A 20,606-nucleotide genomic window follows, 5' to 3' on the forward strand; every position below is an offset into this window, starting at 1 on the left:
TTTAAATAGACCTATAACCCCTATGGAAATAGAAGCAGTCATCAAAAGTCTCCCAACCAAAAAAAGTCCAGGTCCAGATGGCCTCAGTGCAGAATTCTACCACAAATTCAAAGAACAGCTTATACCAATTCTTCTCAAAGTGTTCCACACAATAGAAGCAGAAGGGTCTTTGCCAAACTCTTTCTATGAGGCTTCAATAACCTTGATCCCCAAGCCACACAAAGATACAACCAAGAAAGAGAACTTCAGACCAATATCCCTCATGAACATTGATGCAAAAATACTCAATAAAATACTGGCAAATCGGATCCAAGAACACATCAAAACAATCATTCACCACGATCAAGTAGGTTTCATCCCAGGGATGCAGGGATGGTTCAACATACGAAAATCCATCAACGTAATCCACCATATAAACAAGCTGAAAAACAAAAATCACATGATCATCTCACTAGATGCTGAAAAAGCCTTTGACAAAATCCAACACCCCTTCATGATAAAGGTCTTGGAGAGATCTGGGATAACAGGGACATACTTAAACATAATAAAAGCCATATACAGTAAACCAACAGCCAACATCAAACTAAATGGACAGAAACTCAACGCAATTCCTCTAAAATCAGGAACAAAACAAGGCTGTCCACTCTCTCCATACCTTTTCAACATGGTACTTGAAGTTCTAGCTATAGCCATACGACAACAAAGGGGGATCAAGGGGATACAAATTGGGAAGGAAGAAGTCAAACTTTCACTGTTTGCAGACGATATGATAGTTTACATCAATGACCCAAAGAACTCTACCAGGGAACTCTTACAGCTGATTAACACCTTCAGCAAAGTGGCAGGTTACAAGATCAACTCAAGAAAGTCAGTAGCCCTACTATATACAGATGATAAAAGGGCTGAAAGAGAAATCAGAGAAACATCACCCTTTACAATTGCCACAAACAACATAAAATACCTTGGGGTAACGCTAACCAAACAAGTGAAAGACCTGTATCGTAAGAACTTTGAATCTTTAAAGAAAGAAATTAAAGAAGCCCTCAGAAAATGGAAAGATCTCCCATGCTCTTGGATAGGTAGGATCAATGTAGTAAAAATGGCAATCCTGCCAAAAGCAATCTACAGATTCAATGCTATCCCCATTAAAATCCCAGCACAATTCTTCACAGACCTTGAAAGAACAATAATCAATTTTGTATGGAAAAACAAAAGACCCAGGATAGCCAAAACAACCCTGTTCAACAAGGCAACGTCCGGAGGCATCACTATCCCTGACCTCAAGCTCTATTATAGAGCTATAGTCCTGAAAACAGCTTGGTATTGGCACAAAAATAGACAGGCAGACCAATGGAATCGAATTGAAAATCCGGGTATTAACCCACACACGTACGAACATCTGATCTTTGACAAAGAAGCTAAAAATATACAATGGAATAAAGAAAGCATCTTCAACAAATGGTGCTGGCATAATTGGAGACTGGCATGTAGAAAAATGCGGATCGATCCATGTTTATCGCCATGCACAAAACTTAAGTCCAAATGGATCAAAGACCTCAACATAAATCCAGCCACACTGAACCTCTTAGAAGAGAAAGTGGGTGGTACCCTTGAAAGAATTGGTACAGGAGACAGCTTCCTGAACATAACACCAGTAGCACAGACAGTGAGATCAACAATTAATAAATGGGACCTACTGAAACTGAGAAGCCTCTGTAAGGCAAAGGACACAGTCAGCAAGACAAAAAGGCAGCCTACAGAATGGGAAAAAATATTCACTAATCCCACATCTGACAGAGGGTTGATCTCCAAAATTTACAAAGAACTCAAGAAGCAAGTCTCCAAAACATCAAAGGACCCAATTAAGAAGTGGGCTGCAGAACTAAATAGAGAGTTTTCAATAGAGGAGTCTAAAATGGCTGAGAGGCACTTGAGAAAGTGCTCAACATCCTTAGCCATCCGGGAAATGCAAATCAAAGCAACTCTGAGATACCATCTCACTCCTGTCAGAATGGCTAAAATCAAAAACACCAATGACAATTTATGCTGGAGAGGATGTGGTGAAAGGGGGACACTCCTCCATTGCTGGTGGGAGTGCCAACTGGTTCAGCCACTTTGGAAAGCAGTATGGAGATTCCTCAGAAAAATGGGAATAAACCTACCACAAGACCCAGCAACTGCACTCTTAGGCATATATCCAAAAGATGCCCATTCATATAACAAAGATGTCTGTTCCACTATGTTCATAGCAGCTTTATTTGTAATAGCCAGAACTTGGAAGCAACCTAGATGTCCCTCACCCGAAGAATGGATAGAGAAAATGTGGTACATCTACACAATGGAGTACTATTCAGCAGAAAAAAATAATGGAATCATGAGATTCGCAGGCAAATGGATGACACTAGAAGAAACCATCCTGAGTGAGGTAACCCAGTCACAAAAAGAGAAACATGGCATGTACTCTCTCATATATGGATTTTAGACATAGATCTGGGGAGTGCCAGCCTACAATCCTATTGCCAGAGAGTCTGGGAAACAGAAACTTCATTTACTGGCTGGTTAAGTACTGAGCTGAACTCAAGAAAGCCAGTATCAGAGAGGGAGGACTGATGATCAAAGGGATTAAGACTGGGCTGGTTGAACCCCCAGAAACAGCTGACCAGACAAAGGTTAACTCTTGAATCCCAGGCATCAGCCTGGGAATCCAGCATGGGACTGATCAAGACCCCCTGAATCTGGGTGTCAGTGAGGAGGCCTAGGTAATCTATTGAGCCTTGGACAGCAGATCAGTACCCATCACAAGTATACACACGGTCTCTGGACTCCCATAGAACAATGTGAGGTGCACTCTTACCCTGAACTCTTGGGGAAGGGTCTAGGCCCTGCCCTATATGAAATGACAGACTATGGACACCCCCATGGAGGGCCTCACCCTCCCTGGGGGAATGAGGGGATAACGGGGGGGGGGATGGAGGGGAGGGCACGGGAGGAGGGGAGGGAAAGGGAGAGGGACCTCGTACTGACTTGTGAAGCAACCTTGTTTCTTATCTAAATTTAAAATGGAAAATAAAAAAAATATTAATAAAAAAAAAAGAATGGCTTATATCTTAGGTAATGTCATTTTCTCCCACTGCCTCCCTTGTCAGGCTTTCTATCTGGCCCTGGCAGCACCCTCCAGCTTCAAATGCATACTTCCAATACAGCTATCAGTCACTGGTGGAAACAGGAGGGAGAGAGAAAGGGAGCCTGGCAGTGGTGGTGCACACCTTTAGTCCCGGTGCTAGGGAGGCAGAGGCAGGTGAATCTCTGAGTTCGAGGCCAGCCTGGGCTACAGTGAGTCCCAGGACAGCTACTGCTAAACAGATAAACCTTACCTTGAAAAAGCAAAACAGAGAGGGGAATGGGGGGAAAAGAGGAAGGGGAAAGGAGAAGGAAGGAGGGAAAGGGGAAATGAGGGGAAAGGAAAGGGGAAGGGAAAGGAAAAGGGAAAGAAGGAGATGAATCCTGAATGCCCTGAATTCTAAAAGGCTACACTCAAGTGCTTTTTAACAGTGATTGTAATAGTGGACAATGTGCTAGTTGTTAGCTAAAATTAAGATACCACACCCTAGAACAATTTACAGATAAACTCTAGTACATTTTCCAGAATCACATAATTTATTTCAGTCATTCTGTCAACTCACTGAAAACAGAAAAGAACAGTAAGAGAATTGGAAACTACAGAGCTGACACGAGACAGCTGCTCTATGGTGATCTGCACCAGGAGTGAGCAGTGGTATCCGCCAGGTAAGGGCTCTCCTACTTGTAGGGACTTCTAAAGACAAGTCTTTCACAGAAACTTAAATACACTAATATATGCTGCTTTTCCCACTTTTCTTCCAGAAGCATATCACACAAAAATTCCTTTTCTGTGCAACTGGCCCACTGCTGACAACCTTCACAATAAAGTCTATGCAAGCACAACTGCCCCACTCAAACTGAAGATTACAATAAAAATTATCTAAATTACAATTACCTTGTTTTCAAGAAAAGTACAAGCAAACTATCCAGATAGAAAATTACTCCCTTGGAATTTACAGAAAACTCTTAATGAAAAGTGAGTCAAATCCAAACACTAAGATAAAGAACCCCAACACACACACCCCACCTTCAAATCAGCCAACTGTTAATGAGCATCAAACAGCCACTCACAGGGCAGAAGACGAATGTCAGAAATTAATTATGCTCTGTTCTATTGCTTCTTCCTTGCTTTTTGTGACTATTTCTTGGGAGGGGTCTGAACGTGTTCTTAGCAGGCATTTACTATGACCACAATAGAACGTTCCAATATTAGAAAAGAAAATAATGACTAGAGAAGGAAGATATGAGCAAAACAGGCATTTATGACTAACATAAAAGGCTACGGGCTTCTCAAAAGTTACAGGAGAGTGAAATTCAGCTAACAAGGAATGAGGGCAGAGGTGGAGGACAGAACCTAAAGTATTTGATAAATTCTTTGACAGCAAGACCTGCAGTTAGTTCCTCCATCTGACCTGGCTGGCTGGCAAAGGCTTGGTTAACACTGCAGGACAGCAAGTGCACTGTTTAGACCAATATTCAGCTGTGATTTAAAAAAAAAGTCCCTGTGGAGTTTCTGTTTAAAAGCTAATGTAGACTTCCAAATTAGAAGTTATGGTGGAAAAAGACATTTTAGAAATAGTGAACTCTGCTTAGGAAAAAGCTATGGGTAACTTCATCACTCTAAACCAGCAAGGGTCAAGGAACCACTACACTGGTGGTAGACAACTACACATTTAAAAGCATGTCCTTTAAGAATATTTTTTCTAATACTGACTTTTTAAAAATCTTTTTGTTTCTTCTTTGAGATTTAGGAAAGAATTTGCAATGTACACAGACAGGGGAGGCAAAGAAAGACAGACTACAGTTGTGAAGGCAATGCACTAAGGTGCAACTACTACAACTGGAACCCTTAACTAATCACCATGCTCTCAGCCACATTGCTCTAACAATCTCTAAGGTGAAACAACATTCTGGAAAACTCCAATTTTAAATTTCTGTATGTTTTAAGTTATAAGTGACACAGTACTCAGAAGATCACTAAATTATAGTTGATCAAATGTCATTTGGAATGACTGAAGAGGAAGGTAAAACTATACATGTACTAAAATGGAAGTATTAATCTTTCAAAGATCCTACATATAAATCATTAGCCATTTAAATATGAAATTAGACATATCACACTCCAATATACTTAAATGTGCAAAATGCCCATGAGGTCTAAACTGGTAGGATCTTTAAAAAAATTTAACAAAATATCTATTTTTAACTACACACACACACACACACACACACACACACTTGGTTTTTCGAGACAGAGTTTCTCTGTGTAGACCTGGCTACCCTGGAATCTCTACTCTGTAGACCAGGCTGGCCACAAACTCAGAGATCTGCTTGCCTCTATCTCTCGAGTGCTGAGATTAAAGACATGTGCCACCACTACATGGATCACTACTTTTTTTTAATTTTATGTGTATGGGTATTTTGCCTGTATGTCTATGTACCATCTACATGCCTGGTGCCTGTGCAGGCCAGAAGAAGGTACTATATCTCCCTGCACTGGAGTTATAGACAGTTGTGAGCAGTCATGTGGGTATAGGGAACCAAACCCAGGTCCTTTGCAAGAGCAGTCAGTGCTCTTGCTCTTGATCACTATGCCATCTCTCCAGCCCCAACAAAATACATCTTATTAAAGCCTGTGAATTCTCTCATTGTCCTAAGTTTACCTAAAAATGACTCCAGTCAATTACCAGTTCTAAATCCACATCACTATACTTATAATTACTGATGATTTCTGTATCTTACTTATATTTGTATTTTCTAAGTATGAATTATAAAATTATAGAAATCATTTTCCAGATTTACCTAAAAACAGTAAAAATGTCACATAAAATAAAGCTGCAAGAGCTAATTAAAGCTAATTAAATATTACCAGTTTCTACTTCCTGCTAAAAAGCTTGCAATGACATGAAGAACTATTTAGTTCCACAAATAAATGAGAGCAATTCAAGGCATTCCAACTTCATAAAATGCTGAGAACATTCATTCCACTTTCCTTTAAATCACTAAAAGAAGCCAGTTCTACTTATTATTGTAGACTGTGAAAAACAAATTCAGGAAAGTACTACATATGGACTTGTAAAGACATCTTCCAGGTAGGGTATATTTACTAAAAGCTCAACATAATCAGCTAAAACGTTATAAGAACATAAACTTCTGAATCTGCTCAAAATATTGCTATCTTGAAACTGCATAAACCCAAAAATAACTTCTGCTTCACAAAGAGTTCAGATGTGGTATGTGGGCGTTTTCCGTCATGTGGTAACAAGCTGTTCTGATGCAAGACAAAAAAACTGACCTAAGAACAGCCTTGGTTGGCCATCTTAACTCCGCTGCTGTGTGGCATAGACACCGAATATTCACTTTAGATGAGGACTATATGCATTGATTTTCCAGGAACATGCTCTTTGACCAAGAGTAGATCAGGACCAGTAAATAACTATACTTCACTGAAAACAAACTTTAACTGATACAACCCCACAAAGGAGGAGCTCCTTCCCAATCCCTTCCAGGTAGCCAACTCTGTCTAAGGAGGAAAGGTACAGCAAGTCAGTCCATGGGCTCAGTAGCAGCAGCAGGAACTTCGCTCAGAAAAGTTTGGCTGACTTTAGGAAGGAGCTCTATGCTCACTGTACTGCAGAATTCAGGGTCCACCAACCAACAGGCTTGCTTGGCTGGCTTCCAACCTCATAGCTTACTTACCAGTGCTAAAGGCTGTACAAGTCACTCAACCTTTCTGGAAAGCTGAGGGATTAAAATCTCCCATCTAAAGCCTGCCTGCTGGTACAGTGTAAGTAGTCAGTAAGTACTGACTGTTGTTCATTTCAACCAAACAAAAGAAAAGAGTTGAATAGCTGTGAGTTGTAGCATCAGCAGGTAGGGAAGAGTAGCAAGTCCTGGAACTCCAGGGAAAAGGGCAGATGAGAAAAGGAGTTTAGAACCTCAGACATCCCTAGAGCACACAGGAAGTACCCTCTGGTTCCCACAGCTCTTCAGACTCAATCTCTATACCTGGGCACTCCCTTGTTCACACTCATATTCTCCTTTGCCTGTCATGGCTTAGAAACAGGGAATGCTTGTGCCCATCCCCAGAGTAAGTGGTCCAAAGCCTCTCATCCTACTCTAGACTTAAAATGGCTCATATTCAGAACTTATCTTTTAAACCAAGCTTGAATATGCAACCTGATGGTAAGCTGAAGATAATAGATACATTTTAAAATGTAAAGGTTACTTCTGTAAAGGGAAAATTTTAAATACATACTTACTGTAATTTTTATAGCTTTGTTCAAGACATTTACCCACTCCACTAAGTCTTGCTGATCATTGGCTTGTAGGAAGTATTTTCTCATCCCTGCATTCATAACTGTCAAAGAAAATATATGAAATAATATAGTTGTTACCTCTAAATTATGTTGAGAACAGTTGCAAACCTCTTAGCATATTTAACACTGCAACTCTTGGATTTCACAAAATACACTAGGCCATATAAAACACTGCTTTCATGGATGAGCTACACAGGCAAAACGCTTTCACGACCAGTTTTCATCAAATGCATATACCGCTAAATAGTGAGTCATTTGTCCAATGATGTATACTTCAATCCTAGCACTTGGGAGGCAGAGGCAGGGAGATCTCTATGAGTTCAATGCCAGCCTGGACTACAGAGAGAGTTCCAGGACAGCCAGGGCAGTTACACAGAGAAACCCTGTCTGGAAAAAAACTAACAAAAAAGAACATCACAATGAAACATCAGGTAGGCATCTTCCTCCACACTTTGGCCAGTATTTCTGGGTAATAATTTTCTTGATACAGACCTAATGAGTCACAGTGAATTAACATTTAAAAATCTTGTTGGGGGGGTGGGGAATGGAGAGACCGCTCAGCAGTTAAGAGCAATGGCTACACTTTCAGAAGACCTGTTCCAGTGACTCCAATACCCTCGTCTGGCTTCTGAGATCACTACATACAAGTGGTACACAGATATACATGTCAGGAAAATAACCATACTAATAAAATTAATTTTAAAAAGCATTTTTAAGATTTCTAATTTTTTAAAGATTTATTTATTTATTATGTATGCAGTGTTCTGTCTGCCTGCAGGCCTGAAGAGGGCACCAGATCTCATTACAGATGGTTGTGAGCCACCATGTGGTTGCTGGGAATTGAACTCAGGACCCCTGGAAGAGCAGCCAGTGCTCTTAACCTCTGAGCCATCTCTCCAGCCCAAGATTTCTAATTTTTAAAAATTTTTGTTTTGGGCCAGATATGGTGGCACATGCCTTTCATCCCAGGACTGAAACTCCACCAGCCTTTCCAAGTGTTGGGAATAAAGGCTTTTTTTTTTTTTTTTTTTTTTGGTTTTTCAGGGCAGGGTTTCTCTATGGTTTTGGAGGCTGTTCTGGAACTAGCTCTTATAGACCAGTCTGGTCTCAAACTCATAGAGATGCCTCTGCCTCCACCTCCCGAGGGCTGGAATTAAAAGTGTGTGCCACCACCGCCTGGCTAAAGGCATATTTTCTGTGAAACTTACAAATGCTCCCTTAGGCGCTGGGATATACACTTCATAAAACACATCTTTAATTACACCTATTTATATCATATGCATTTGTTGTAGGTGCTAAGGCATCTGAATAGCCACACTACTGAAATAATTCAAATATAAAATCAACTTCCACGGTCAGGCGTGGTGGCACATACCTTTAATACTAGCACTCTGGAAAGCAGAGGTAGGCCTACCTCTGTGAGTTCCAGGTCAGCCAGTCTACATAGTGACTTCTAGGACAGCCAAGGCTACAGAGTGAGACCCTGTCTCAAAACCATCCAAAAAAGCAAAAAGCTAAAAAAACTTCCCAAAGTCTCCACCACAATATTGGATAATTAATGTACTAGCACTCAGTTGAATATGACTAAGAGAAGAAGGAAATGAAAACCCTCAAGGGAAAAGAAAAGTTATTTCTCAAACACATAGGACTTTGAAATTGGACCCGAGAACAAGCTACTCTAAACCAAAGCTCCCTAGACTAAGTTGAAGATCACAGCAAAGTATATCTTATAGAGTGCTACAGAAAAATTCATCTGAAAAGTAAAAAACTATCACACACCATTATTGTGCTTTTGTATGTTTCAAGAGCAGTGGTTCTCAACCTGTGGGTCATGATCCCATTGGGGGATTGAACAATCCTATCACAGCAGTCCCGTAAGACCACTGGAAAACACAGAGGTCTTACATTACAGTTCATAACTATAGCAAGCTTACAGTTATGAAGTAACAAGGAAAATAATTTTATGGTTGGGGGGGTCACCATAAATGGGGAACTAGGACACTACATCTATCTACAAACAGCTTCCATTGTCAGCTCAGTATGCATTCAGACCTTGTCCAGCACTGGCTCAATGGTGACTTCCTCCCCCAAAATGTTGTTTGGGGAATCAGCTCACAACGCTGAAGAGATTTACAAGCTAAGTATTTGGAGCTGGAGAAATGGCTCAGTTCTTACAGAGGGCACAGTCCAATTCGAGTACCCATGTGACCCAGGGAAATCTGCCAGGTACCACCGGCACACACCTGGTACCCAGACATACACACAAACAAAACACCCATACATACAAAATAAAATAGTAAGTTCAAAAATAAATAAAATCTAACTGTGCACTACAACAGCTGGCACAAAATAAATGTATAATACACATACTTCTAAATGAATAAAGGCCTTTTCAAAGAAAAAAAGAGGCCAACATAACTAAACTAAAAAGATTCCTTACAGTTTGAGATGTAGCTACCTCCGTGTTTGCCGACCATGCACAGGCTCTGGGTTTCATCTCTAGTTCCCAACCCCCAAAACTAAAAACTAAAACAAACAAACAAAAAAACGAAACTCTTGGTATACTTTGTATTTTGAATTTTAAAAAACCTGCATGCTTTTATTTTATGGCAAGAGAGCAAAGAGACATCTGCTATAAACTAAGAAGCCAGAAATCACCAAGACTGATAAACTTATGCTGTGCTCCTGAGCACTGTCTAATCTGACTCTTGCTGTCCTCAACTATGAATCAGCAATGTCACACGTGCTTTCCCAGAGAAAAAGTGACAATGCATGTGAAGACTGGACACAACAATTCTCTCAGTCATTGCCCTCAGACCTCCAGAGTGTGAATTACTGGAAAGTGGTGCGCATGCAGCGCAGGGGAGGGAGCAGACATGAAAGGGAAAGGAAAGCTGTGAATACTACAAACCAAAGCTAGGACACCTCTGGGCTGTCAAGCTTTTTAAACGAGAGTGTCATATGAACCTAAGTCCTCAGGGGCTTATCTGCTTCCTGCCTTTTCATCTGAGTACATGTTTTACTTAAATCTTTACAACGGAGCAAATAAAACAAATGCATAAAAACTACAGCACAGACATTACTGTAACTGCAGCAAAACCTCTTCTGATCCAGGACTAAATGGCTGTGGCTCAAGTGTGGCCACAGATCTGGTGGTGATATGGCATGCACCAGGTCCTTTCTCACTTCCCTGGTTTTCTCTCACACTTTATTATGACTATCACTACTTTACTTTTATTTTTTTGAAAGTAGCTCAGTACATAGTCCAGGCTGGTGGCCTAGGACCTACGATCCTCTTAAAATGCTGAGATTACAAGTTTATAACTGAGACTGCCACATCAATTTCTCTATTACCTCTTTTTAACTTTTGCTGTTTTTTTGCCTTTTTTTTTTTTTAAAGTTAGCAAGATGGTAGTGGCGAATGTCTTCAATCCCAGCACTAGCAAGGATTTCTCTGAGTTTGAAGCCAGCCTGGTCTACAGACTTTCAGGCCAGCCTGGGATACACAGAGAAACCCTAAACCCTGTCTTGGGAGTTGGGGAGTCGAGGAGGTTTTCTCCTGAGTTTGCATTACTTGTTTCTTTTTTCTGATAATTCTTTTCAAATACTAAGTAATCTGGGCTGTCTGTTACTATTTTAAAAGAGGGAGGGACTAAAAGGGATAGTTGTACCCTCTTGGGTTATAAGGCCAGTCCTGGTGGAAATATCCAGATGTCAGTACCATTCCTCAGTTCTTGAGTATGTTCTGGCTCAACCCACCTAATACTGGCTGCAGCTGGCTGCAGGTTCCCTGGGGCTGCACAGGACAGGGCTCCGTTCAGTATTCAGATTCTCCTTTAATCCTCCTTTTCAGTTTCATGCCTCATTCCTTCCCTTCTCCGGGATTAGTGTTAGTTTCTATTTCTGGACACACCACACATCCCATTCCCTGCTGGGCTGGGGGGAAGGGTGGCTGACCACAAGAGCCAGATGGAGATAGAGACTAGATTTTTTTAAAGATATCCAAACAAAGAACCTGTTTTCAGTCCCCCTTTATTGTAACTTCCCCCACCCCCCCAAACAGGGCCCATTACCTAAGCCTATTAGACAGGGATGGGGCAGAGCACTGAAATGGTTAGCTCTTCATTGGCCTCTTTCTCTGCTTTGCAAAATGAGCTGCTATTCCTCCATCTGCTTCCATATTTATACACCGAGGGCCACCTGCTTATGTATCCTACCTTTATCAAAGATAAGGTTTGAGTGTTGCTTGTACCCTGTTTCAGGGGAATTAGAGATATTCTGCCACTTAGAATGAAGTCGGGTCTAGTATCTCTCTCTGAAGGCAACTATTTTACGAATCTCTTCTCTATTCCTGTCAGACGTAGAGTACTATAGAAAGACGAACAAGAGGCGCATCTTACTCTTTGATTCCAACTAAAATCATCTACTCTAACTAGGCCCAATAACTATGAATGTTGAGTTTATTACTTTATTCTATGTCCTCAAACTATCAAAGAGGATTTTTTTTAAGTGTTAAGAATATGTGCATTTAGGCTGGAGGTGTATTTAGCTCAGGGGTAGAGCATTTGCTAGTATGCCCAAGTCCTAGGTTCACTATCTAGCACTACAAAATAAGTATGTGGTCATATATTCTAACAGAATTCTCTGTTAGTCAATGAGCCCTAGTACCCTTTGATTCCAAGGCTCTGAAACATTCTCTTATTTAGTAACTGCAATAACGTATAACTTTTACACAAGTTTCTTAGTAATGACAAACACAACTGAGCAACTAACTTCAGGCTGTTCATAATGGCTTTTCTTATTGGATATATGTGGCTGCTACCAGATACTGCTCTGAACACCAACCTGTGGGAGAAAGTCACCCTCTACACACAAAAGAAAGCAAAGAACTTAACATTAACACTAACTTTGCCCCAAAAGTACCATTTTTAACTTCAATGTAAAACAGTCCCCTTTTTACACCAGTTAGTCTTAATTTCTGTCCCTTCCCACTTTTACACACTAACAGGGCATCGATTTTCTCAGTTTCACCTACCGCTCATTCTCTTAACACACTCTAAATTTCTCCACACATTAATGGGAAAAGCCACGAGGTACCACTCTGTTCATTCTCCCTGGCTCCTCTCTTGTTCCACGTTTTAGTTACTTGCCTCACTGCTGTTAACACAATATCCGACAGAAGCAATTTAAGGAATTCTCACTCACAGTTCCAGGTGATACAGGCCATCGTGGCAGGAAAGGTAGCAGGAAGAGGAAGTGACAGATCACGTTGCATCCATAGTCAGGAAGCAGAGAGTGAATAATGTGTGTGCTTTGCTCACTTCCTCTTCAAGCCCATGTATGCTAGGACTCACATTTAGGATGGATCTTCCCACCTCTGTTGATCTAATCTAGAAACTCCCGCACACAAGTGTTTAGAGGGTTGTTTTCATGATGATTCTAAATTCTGCGAGTTGACAATCAAGATTAGACATCACACCCCAGCATCCTGTTCTACACTGTTCTACATAAAGGAAGGTTCTTTTCTCCTTCCCTGACCCTTTCTACTGTCATTTTTACCTCCGATTTCCACATATAAGGGGAGGAAAAAAGTCATTTCTGGGCATATGCCTAAAGGAAATGAAATCAGCATACAAAAGAGACACCTGCAAACCCATGTTAGCACGATTTGTAATAGTCAGGATATGGAACCTGCCTGCGTGGATGCCAAATCTCCAAGTCTACCCATCCTTCTAATGTTCTTCTAGCTTCTCTCACCTCCATTAGCTCCATCCCAGTTTAAGACCTTAAGTACAGCAGTTCGAAAGTCACATGACTGACTCATCTATCAGCTTAACTCCCATGCATGGAGCCAGCACCCTCATTCACCTCAGGTCTGCTTCAGGCACTCTTGTACTTTCTCCCTTTTTCAAAATAAGGAAATATGTTGATTGTTAACATTCCACACCCTGACTTCTGCCTCCAGCATCTGCCTTCAACTTCCTACAGCACGTTCTCCTCCCCTGCACACCTCTGCCCATGAGGTCTTCTTACTGGTAGTAAAAAGTGGTCAGCGATTTACTTGGCTCCCAGCATGGGGTGTCCTCTTCCATGGTGGCACCCTTGGCTCTATATCCCTTGAGATCCTTGAGGAACCAATACTCCTTATTCTCCCACAGCCCAAGGTGTCCTAAGCATTCACTAAGCACCTGCTCACAGTTTATGTAACATCCTCAATTCCTCCTGCCTCCAAGTTGTGAATCTCTCATTCCCTTGCAAAAGACCAAGTCCTTTGCATTATTTATGTGGTCAATAGAGAAAATAAGGTAGAGAGTTAAAAACTACCTGAACTACTGCTGGGTGAGGTCCTAACAGTTACACATGAATGTGGGGAGGTTATGACTAGGATGAGAGGAGGAAAGGCACTTGGGGTTGGGAGCTAGGGTCAAAGTTTTATTCCCTTACTTGAATGATAGCTGTAAAGGAATTTCCTATAGATTCATTAAGCCATAGGTTTGTTTCTTGTGACTGTATTACTTTGTATCAGCCTAATTTAAAATAACAAACAGGGCTAGCAAGATGGCTCAACAGGAAAAGGTTCTTGCTCCCAAGCCTGATAGCCTTTGTTCAATCCCTTGAACCCACATGGTGGAAGGAGAGAACTGACTTCTGTAAATTATTCTCTAATTTCCACATGAGTACTATGAGACACACACACACACACACACACTTTTTTTTTAAAAGAACTAAGAGGAGGTTGATGGAATGATAGAATTTAAAATTTTTTTTAAAGTAAATATGGTTACTTACCAAAACAGAACTCTGCCTTTGGTCTCAACTTAGTTGCATCACTAACCTAGTAAAAAAAAGAGGTCTGAGTAACTCCTTCTCCACATGCTACAATATTTAGTTTCAAGTACTATATACTCTGCCACATGCACAGTTTCCCACTTAGCATACCAACCTGAAATTAAATTAAAAACAACCTAAAGATAGCAAATTAGATACAGAATCTGAGTCCCAATTGTAATATAAGACAAATGATATTTCCACATTTTCTTTGAATAAACTTCTTTTTTCCAGGAAATGTGAGGAAGGTGAAAGTGTACCTGTAGGCGTTATGTTACACATATACTTTTATAACATAATCTACAACACGCTCTCAATGAATACAGAAACTATGGATATCCCAAAGTTATTTCTATGTTGGCAGCCGATTGTAAGCAAACATAGTAGAGTGCAAGCTTGTTTATCTAAAGTCCAAAACTCCAGAAGGTCTTAATCTCTTTGAGACATCAACATGGCACTCAATATCCTCTGGTTCTAGGGTCATTAAATGCACAACAGCTCATCTCATAAGGTGAAACAACTAGTTACACTACATCAGTAGTGTGCCCTCAAAACCCTATTCATGACCACCTCTGCTGGGCTGTTCCCAATGACATGACTCATATTTTGTATTTCAAAATGCATTCTAGTCTGGGATTCCTGTCAAATCCCAACTACAAATTCACAGCCCAGACATGATGAAGTTTGTTCATGGGATAAATTTTAGGGAAAAATAGCATGTATAAAGTAGGGCAATAAAATGGTACAATCCAAATTACAGCAAGCTACAGGACAGAGTTGAAGGAGAAGCACTGCACAAAAAGGGTTACACTTTAACTAGGAGTAGTGAAGTGGGGGACAGTGGCCACTTCCTGCCTGCTTCACTGAGCTAATTAATCCTCGATTTCAAGAACAATTTCCCATTTTAAAAGACATAAGGCAACAAATGAGATATATGCAATGGGCAGTACTCCATTCTCAGCAGTTCATTACAACTACTCCTTCTCATATCACTCCATTGACAGTGAAAAGCACTTGGCAGTATATCTGCATCATAGTGTACATGTACTATAAGGCAACAAGAAAAATGGCGGTCAAAGTTCATTCTTGCAATGGAATCCTACTTCTCCAAATAACCATCTCTACAGAAGGCAGGCTGCAAGCTACTCTGAAAAAATATTTTCATTGTCTCAATTTACAGAAAATATTTGTCTTCTGAAATCTTATAATTTGGCTTGTGCAAAAATGCTTCTGTTTAAATATATAATCTATCTTGTCCAGGAACAATACAGATATATTTTGTCAATGAGAACAAATGCCTGTGTTATAAAACTGATAACAAAGTATTTTACCTATAAGGATGGGTATCTTAAATAGAGGCTATGGTAGTTTGGATGTAATTAGCCCCAATAATATCATACAGGATGGCACTATTAGGAGGTGTGGCTTTGTTGAAGTGGGTATGGATTATTTGGAGGAAGTATGACTGTGGGGTCAGCTTTGAGATTTCCAATGCCCAGCATTCTGCCCAGTATCTCAGCTAACTTTCTGTGGCCTGCATTTCAAGAAGTAGACAGTACCACATCTGTATGCACACCACCATGCTCTCTACCATGATGATAATGAACTGAATCTCTGAACCTGTAAGCAAGCCCCCCAATTAAATGTTTTCCTTATGAGTTGATATCATCATGGTGTCGCTTCACAGCAATAAAAACACTAAGACAAGGCACATCTGTAAATTGGTGTCCTGTTAAAGCAATCCACATCTGTCACAAGACAACAGCAAATGCTCAAAAGTACTGTGTCTCTACCATTAACAGTACTAAATATGTCCACAGTATTAAGTGAGTCATCGCCACTTGCACCTCATATTTTAAGTTATCAACAAATACGGAAAAACTTGTGTAAAACAAAGCCACACATCCAGACAAACTCATAGACCTAGCACCTCAGTAACTTAATCTTAACTTTACAAAACATTGATTAAAAAAAGAAAGAGAAAGAGGGAGGGTGGGAAGAAAGGAAGAAAGGAAGGAAGGACAGAAAGAAGGAAGGAAGGGAAGTTATGGTGGTCCACACCTTTAATCCCAGCACGTGGGGAGGCAAAAACAGATGGATCTTTGAGTTTAAGGCCAACCTGGTCTAGATTACTATGTAGTAATCTCCAGAGCAGTCAAAATTACAAAGAGAGACCCTGTCAAAAAAAAAAAAAAAAAAAAAAGCTTGCAGGCATGGTTTATCACTCCTTTAATCCCAGCACTCTAGAGGCAGAGTCAGGTACATCTCTGAATTCAAGTTCAGCCTGGACTACATTGTAAGTTTGTAGATCACCAAGGTTATATGATGAGACCCAGTCTAAAAAAAACCAAAAACAAACAAAAAAGTCATTAAACAAATATATAATCTAAATTTTTGAAAATTAAAATTCAGTACTAAAAAAATCTATTTCTTTTATTTATTTATTTGCTTTTTCAGGACAGGGTTTCTCTGTGTTGCCCTGTCTGTCTAGAACTTGCTCTGTACACCAGGCTGGCCTTGAACTCAAAAGATCCACCTGGCTCTGGCCTCCCAAGTGCTGAGATTAAAGGCATGTGCCACTGCTACCTGGCACAAAATCAATTTTAAGAAATAGAAATTAGTAAAAGCAAAGTGGAAAGGTAAAACCCTCATTCCTTCACCACGATGGCTGCACATTTTCCTCAGAATAAAACAGACAGGGGCTAGAGAAAGCACAAAGGTTAAAAGCACTCACTGCTATTTCAGAGCCCCAATTTCAGTTCCCAACACCCATGGCAGGTGGCTCGAAACCATCTAACTCCAGCTCCTGGGTTCAGATGCCCTCTTCTGGCCTCTGAAGGTACCCACATACACATGTGTATATGTACACACACACAAATAATAAAAATAAATCTTAAAAATATATAAAAACAAATGCCGGGTGTTGGGGGCACATGCCTTTAATCCTAGTACTTGGGAGGCAGAGGCAGGCGGATTTCTGTGAGTTCGAAGCCAGCCTGGTCTACAGAGCGAGTTCCAGGACAGCCTCCAAAACAATACAAAGAAACCCTGTCTCGAAAAACCAAACCAAACCAAAACAAAACAAATTTATTTATTTAATATATATATATATGTATACACACACACACACAATGTCAGAGACAATGAAATTTTTTAAATTGGGGGAAAAACTTTAAAAATGAATATAAACTTAACAAAACTTTTTTTAGAACTTTCAAGACAGAATCTGTTAGCTAACTTCTCTCCTACTCTTTTTACTTATTATTTAACTTTCAGACAGTGTCTTGCTGGGTAACCAAAGTCAACCTTAAACTAGAAATCCTGCCTCCACTTTCCCTGCTGACTAGGATTACAGGTTTCCCACTGTCCTTAGCAATTTCTCCCTTTTTTGACACCCACATACCTGACCATAAAAATTAACATTAATTCTATAATTTATCATATCCCACAAATTAATTTCATATTCCTTCTAGTTTTATCAACTTACAGAATTTCTAGTCACAGTAAGCAGGGACAATCTTTAGCATTACTGGAACCGGAACATCACTGCTAAATGACAGAGAGAAGCTACTCTGTCTGTCTGTACTCCCTCCTGGGGCCAGGAATTCACATATGAAAGTAACACAATGAGAAATGCACAGAATGGCGCACAAATGTAATCCCAGCACTCAGGAGGGTTGAGGGTTCAAGGCTAGCACTACATAGTTAGATTTTGTTTCAGAAACGCCATACAAAAAAACCCAAAAAATTAATTTTTAAAAATAATATAGAATCTACCTTTGAAATGTAGGTAAGTTTAATGGCTCCAACCCGTGATGATCCTGAAGGCAGGTTCTAAAAAAAAAAGGTATTAAAATACAATTATCACCCAGTATTATCTATTTATTTTATAATATAGTTCATATGTACTAAAAACATTTGAAATTTTTAAAAATAACATTTTATGCCGGGCGGTGGTGGCCCACACCTTTAGTCCCAGCACTCAGGAGGTGGAGACAGGTGGATCTCAGTAACTTCCAGGACAGCCTGGACTACACAGAGAGTTTCAGGACAACTAGGGCTATTACATAGATAAACCCTGTATGGGGGGGGGGTAAAGAAGTTAGAAACATACTTTATTCAGTTTACATAGTTACTCTAGATCTGACATCAAGATAACAACATAGGACTGTGGGTTGGCTCTGTGGTAGAGCACTAGCCTAGAGCACTAGCCTAGCATTTGCGAGGTCACAGGTTCTAACCCCTGTAGGCAAAAAAGTGAAACAAAGCAACAAGATGACAACTCGGATAAGGAGCTGAGTCTCACTCTGCTCCACTGTGGTGTATCCTATAGCTAAGGAGCTGTCTTTCTCATTGTAGCTAAACTAATATTCTTTTTTGTGAGCTTAAAGATTTATAAGATCAAATTTTGTTTATGAAAGCCATGAGAGAATTATTTAGAGACACAAAGCAATACAGTTATAAGTTTAAAAAAAAACTACTCATTTTACATTGATCCAGTAAAACTTCTTTATCAAATATATCTCTTTAAAAATATTGGTCTTTTGACTCCAGGAAGGGAGCAAACCCTTGCCTTGCTCAGCCATCCTGAGAGAAGCTTCCTCCTGCAGCAGATAGGAACAAATACAGGGACCACAGCCAGACACTATGCAGAATGAGAGACCTTGGAACACTCCGTCATAAACAGAGTGTCTCCATCAAATCCCTCCCCTCAGGGCTCAGGGAACCCGGCAGAAAAGTAGGCAGAAAGGGTGTCAAGAGCCAGAGGGGATGGAGGACACATCATTTAAATGGTTCAAGTACTAAGCTATAATCTATTTTAATGCTTGTTTTAAAAATATTAACTGATTCTCTTTTTAAATGGAAATGTGTACACTTAGAAGTTCCTTGGCTCATTTTGCCAAATATCAAACTTTTTAAGTCTCTTCAAATTCATTTCCTAGTGTAGACACTTCATTAATTCTGTATCATTACCAACTTCCTCAGCAAAACATAGCTATAAAATGAGTCCTTGTAAAAGACTAGAGTGAATTTTTAAACTGATGGCTAGTGGCAAAGAAATCAGTGAAAAAAGGAAGTGTTCCCCAAGGAGAGGTGAAATGAACTGCTTATTTTACCAAAGCTCTTTAGCACTTGGACATATGCAATAACATACAACCATTTGAAGTTGCCATTTTTCAGTAATTCAAAATAGCTCTAAAGTGGCAATTTCATAGGGCTTAATCTAATAGTTTCAGCAAGATTTCAGGAAGATGTATGTATATCTTAGTCTTTATATTTAAAGGTGAAACAAACTTGGCATTAATGACTATTGTACTGATTGACAGAAACAAGATTTTTAAAAGTTCACTTAAGCTAGAAAAAAACTGTAAGGACTGAAAAAAGACTTTAATTATATACAATGTTCAGAAAACTCAACATAATGATTACAAAAAGAACGAATGTCTTTTAAAAATTTCATGTGAGCTGGGTGTGGTGTTCCACACCTGTAATTCCAATGCACAGGAAAGGGAAGAAGGAGGATTAAAAGTTCAAGACCAGCCATAGCTCTATAGAATTTAAGGCCTAGCTTGGGTTTTATGTGCCCATGTCCCCCCAAAAAAAGACCAAAAGCCAGAAGTTCTCAGTGGAACAGCCTAAGTTTAGTATAGCTGGGGCAATCACCAGCACCTGCCTTAAAGCTTAGAAGACACTTCCCTGTCAAGATGAACTATTAATCCAAACACACTGCAGACACCTACAATGATTCCTTTGCCCTTGTTACTCTGAATCCAGGAATCATCATCACTCTTATACCTCTAGGCCAAGTCAAAACCAATCTTCTAGGTCAATTTTAAATGTCACTATCTCCAGTATAATACCATCTCCCTCTGCTTTTTGTAACTATGCCTGTTCCTGAGTCTAAATCTGTGTTTCATATGTGGTAACAATTTACTTCATTTTGTATCTATCTTTGTTTTTATCCGTTAAGTCACAAACTTTGATAAAGGGAGAATTGTAAGAAGAATCTGCACAAGGATAGAAAAAAAAATAACAAAGGGCTTTACAGAGAATTCAGGAGAACCATTTGTAAGGTCCTCTACAAAGAGAGGCAAATCAGGGAGAAGCATTGATAACATATGCCCTGGCTCTGCAGGAACCAATAGCTGAGATCTTGCAAAGAAGATTCAGTGTTATCTCTGAGGGAATCATGTCCCATCTAAACACAGGAGACCATAAACGACAAGAATCTGATTTATATGCTAAGGAAAAGAAATCAATATGAACTTTTGATTTCTGCTGCCCTGTTATTTCTCCCACTGACTCAGACCAAGTAAATGAAAATAACCATGCAGTTAC

At 39.9% G+C, this 20,606-nt stretch overlaps 1 protein-coding gene across 10 annotated transcripts in view; it reads right to left on the minus strand.

Moving 5' to 3' along the window:
- Plekha1 (pleckstrin homology domain containing A1) overlaps positions 1 to 20,606 on the minus strand; it is a 63,370-nt gene that overhangs the window by 29,361 nt on the left and 13,403 nt on the right. For 9 of the 10 annotated variants that reach the window (XM_040752917.1, XM_040752896.1, XM_005064299.4 and 6 more), the window contains 3 exons: positions 18,045 to 18,101; positions 14,229 to 14,274; positions 7,383 to 7,480 (listed from right to left, as the gene is read on the minus strand). In XM_040752917.1, the coding sequence (XP_040608851.1) occupies positions 7,383 to 7,480; positions 14,229 to 14,274; positions 18,045 to 18,101 (201 nt within the window). The remainder of the gene's footprint in view (positions 1 to 7,382; positions 7,481 to 14,228; positions 14,275 to 18,044; positions 18,102 to 20,606) is intronic. The other variant, XM_040752940.1, reaches the window with a different exon arrangement.

The sequence above is a fragment of the Mesocricetus auratus genome, unplaced genomic scaffold (assembly GCF_017639785.1).
Source record: "Mesocricetus auratus isolate SY011 unplaced genomic scaffold, BCM_Maur_2.0 Super-Scaffold_4256, whole genome shotgun sequence".
Classification (NCBI taxonomy): Eukaryota; Metazoa; Chordata; class Mammalia; order Rodentia; family Cricetidae; genus Mesocricetus; species Mesocricetus auratus.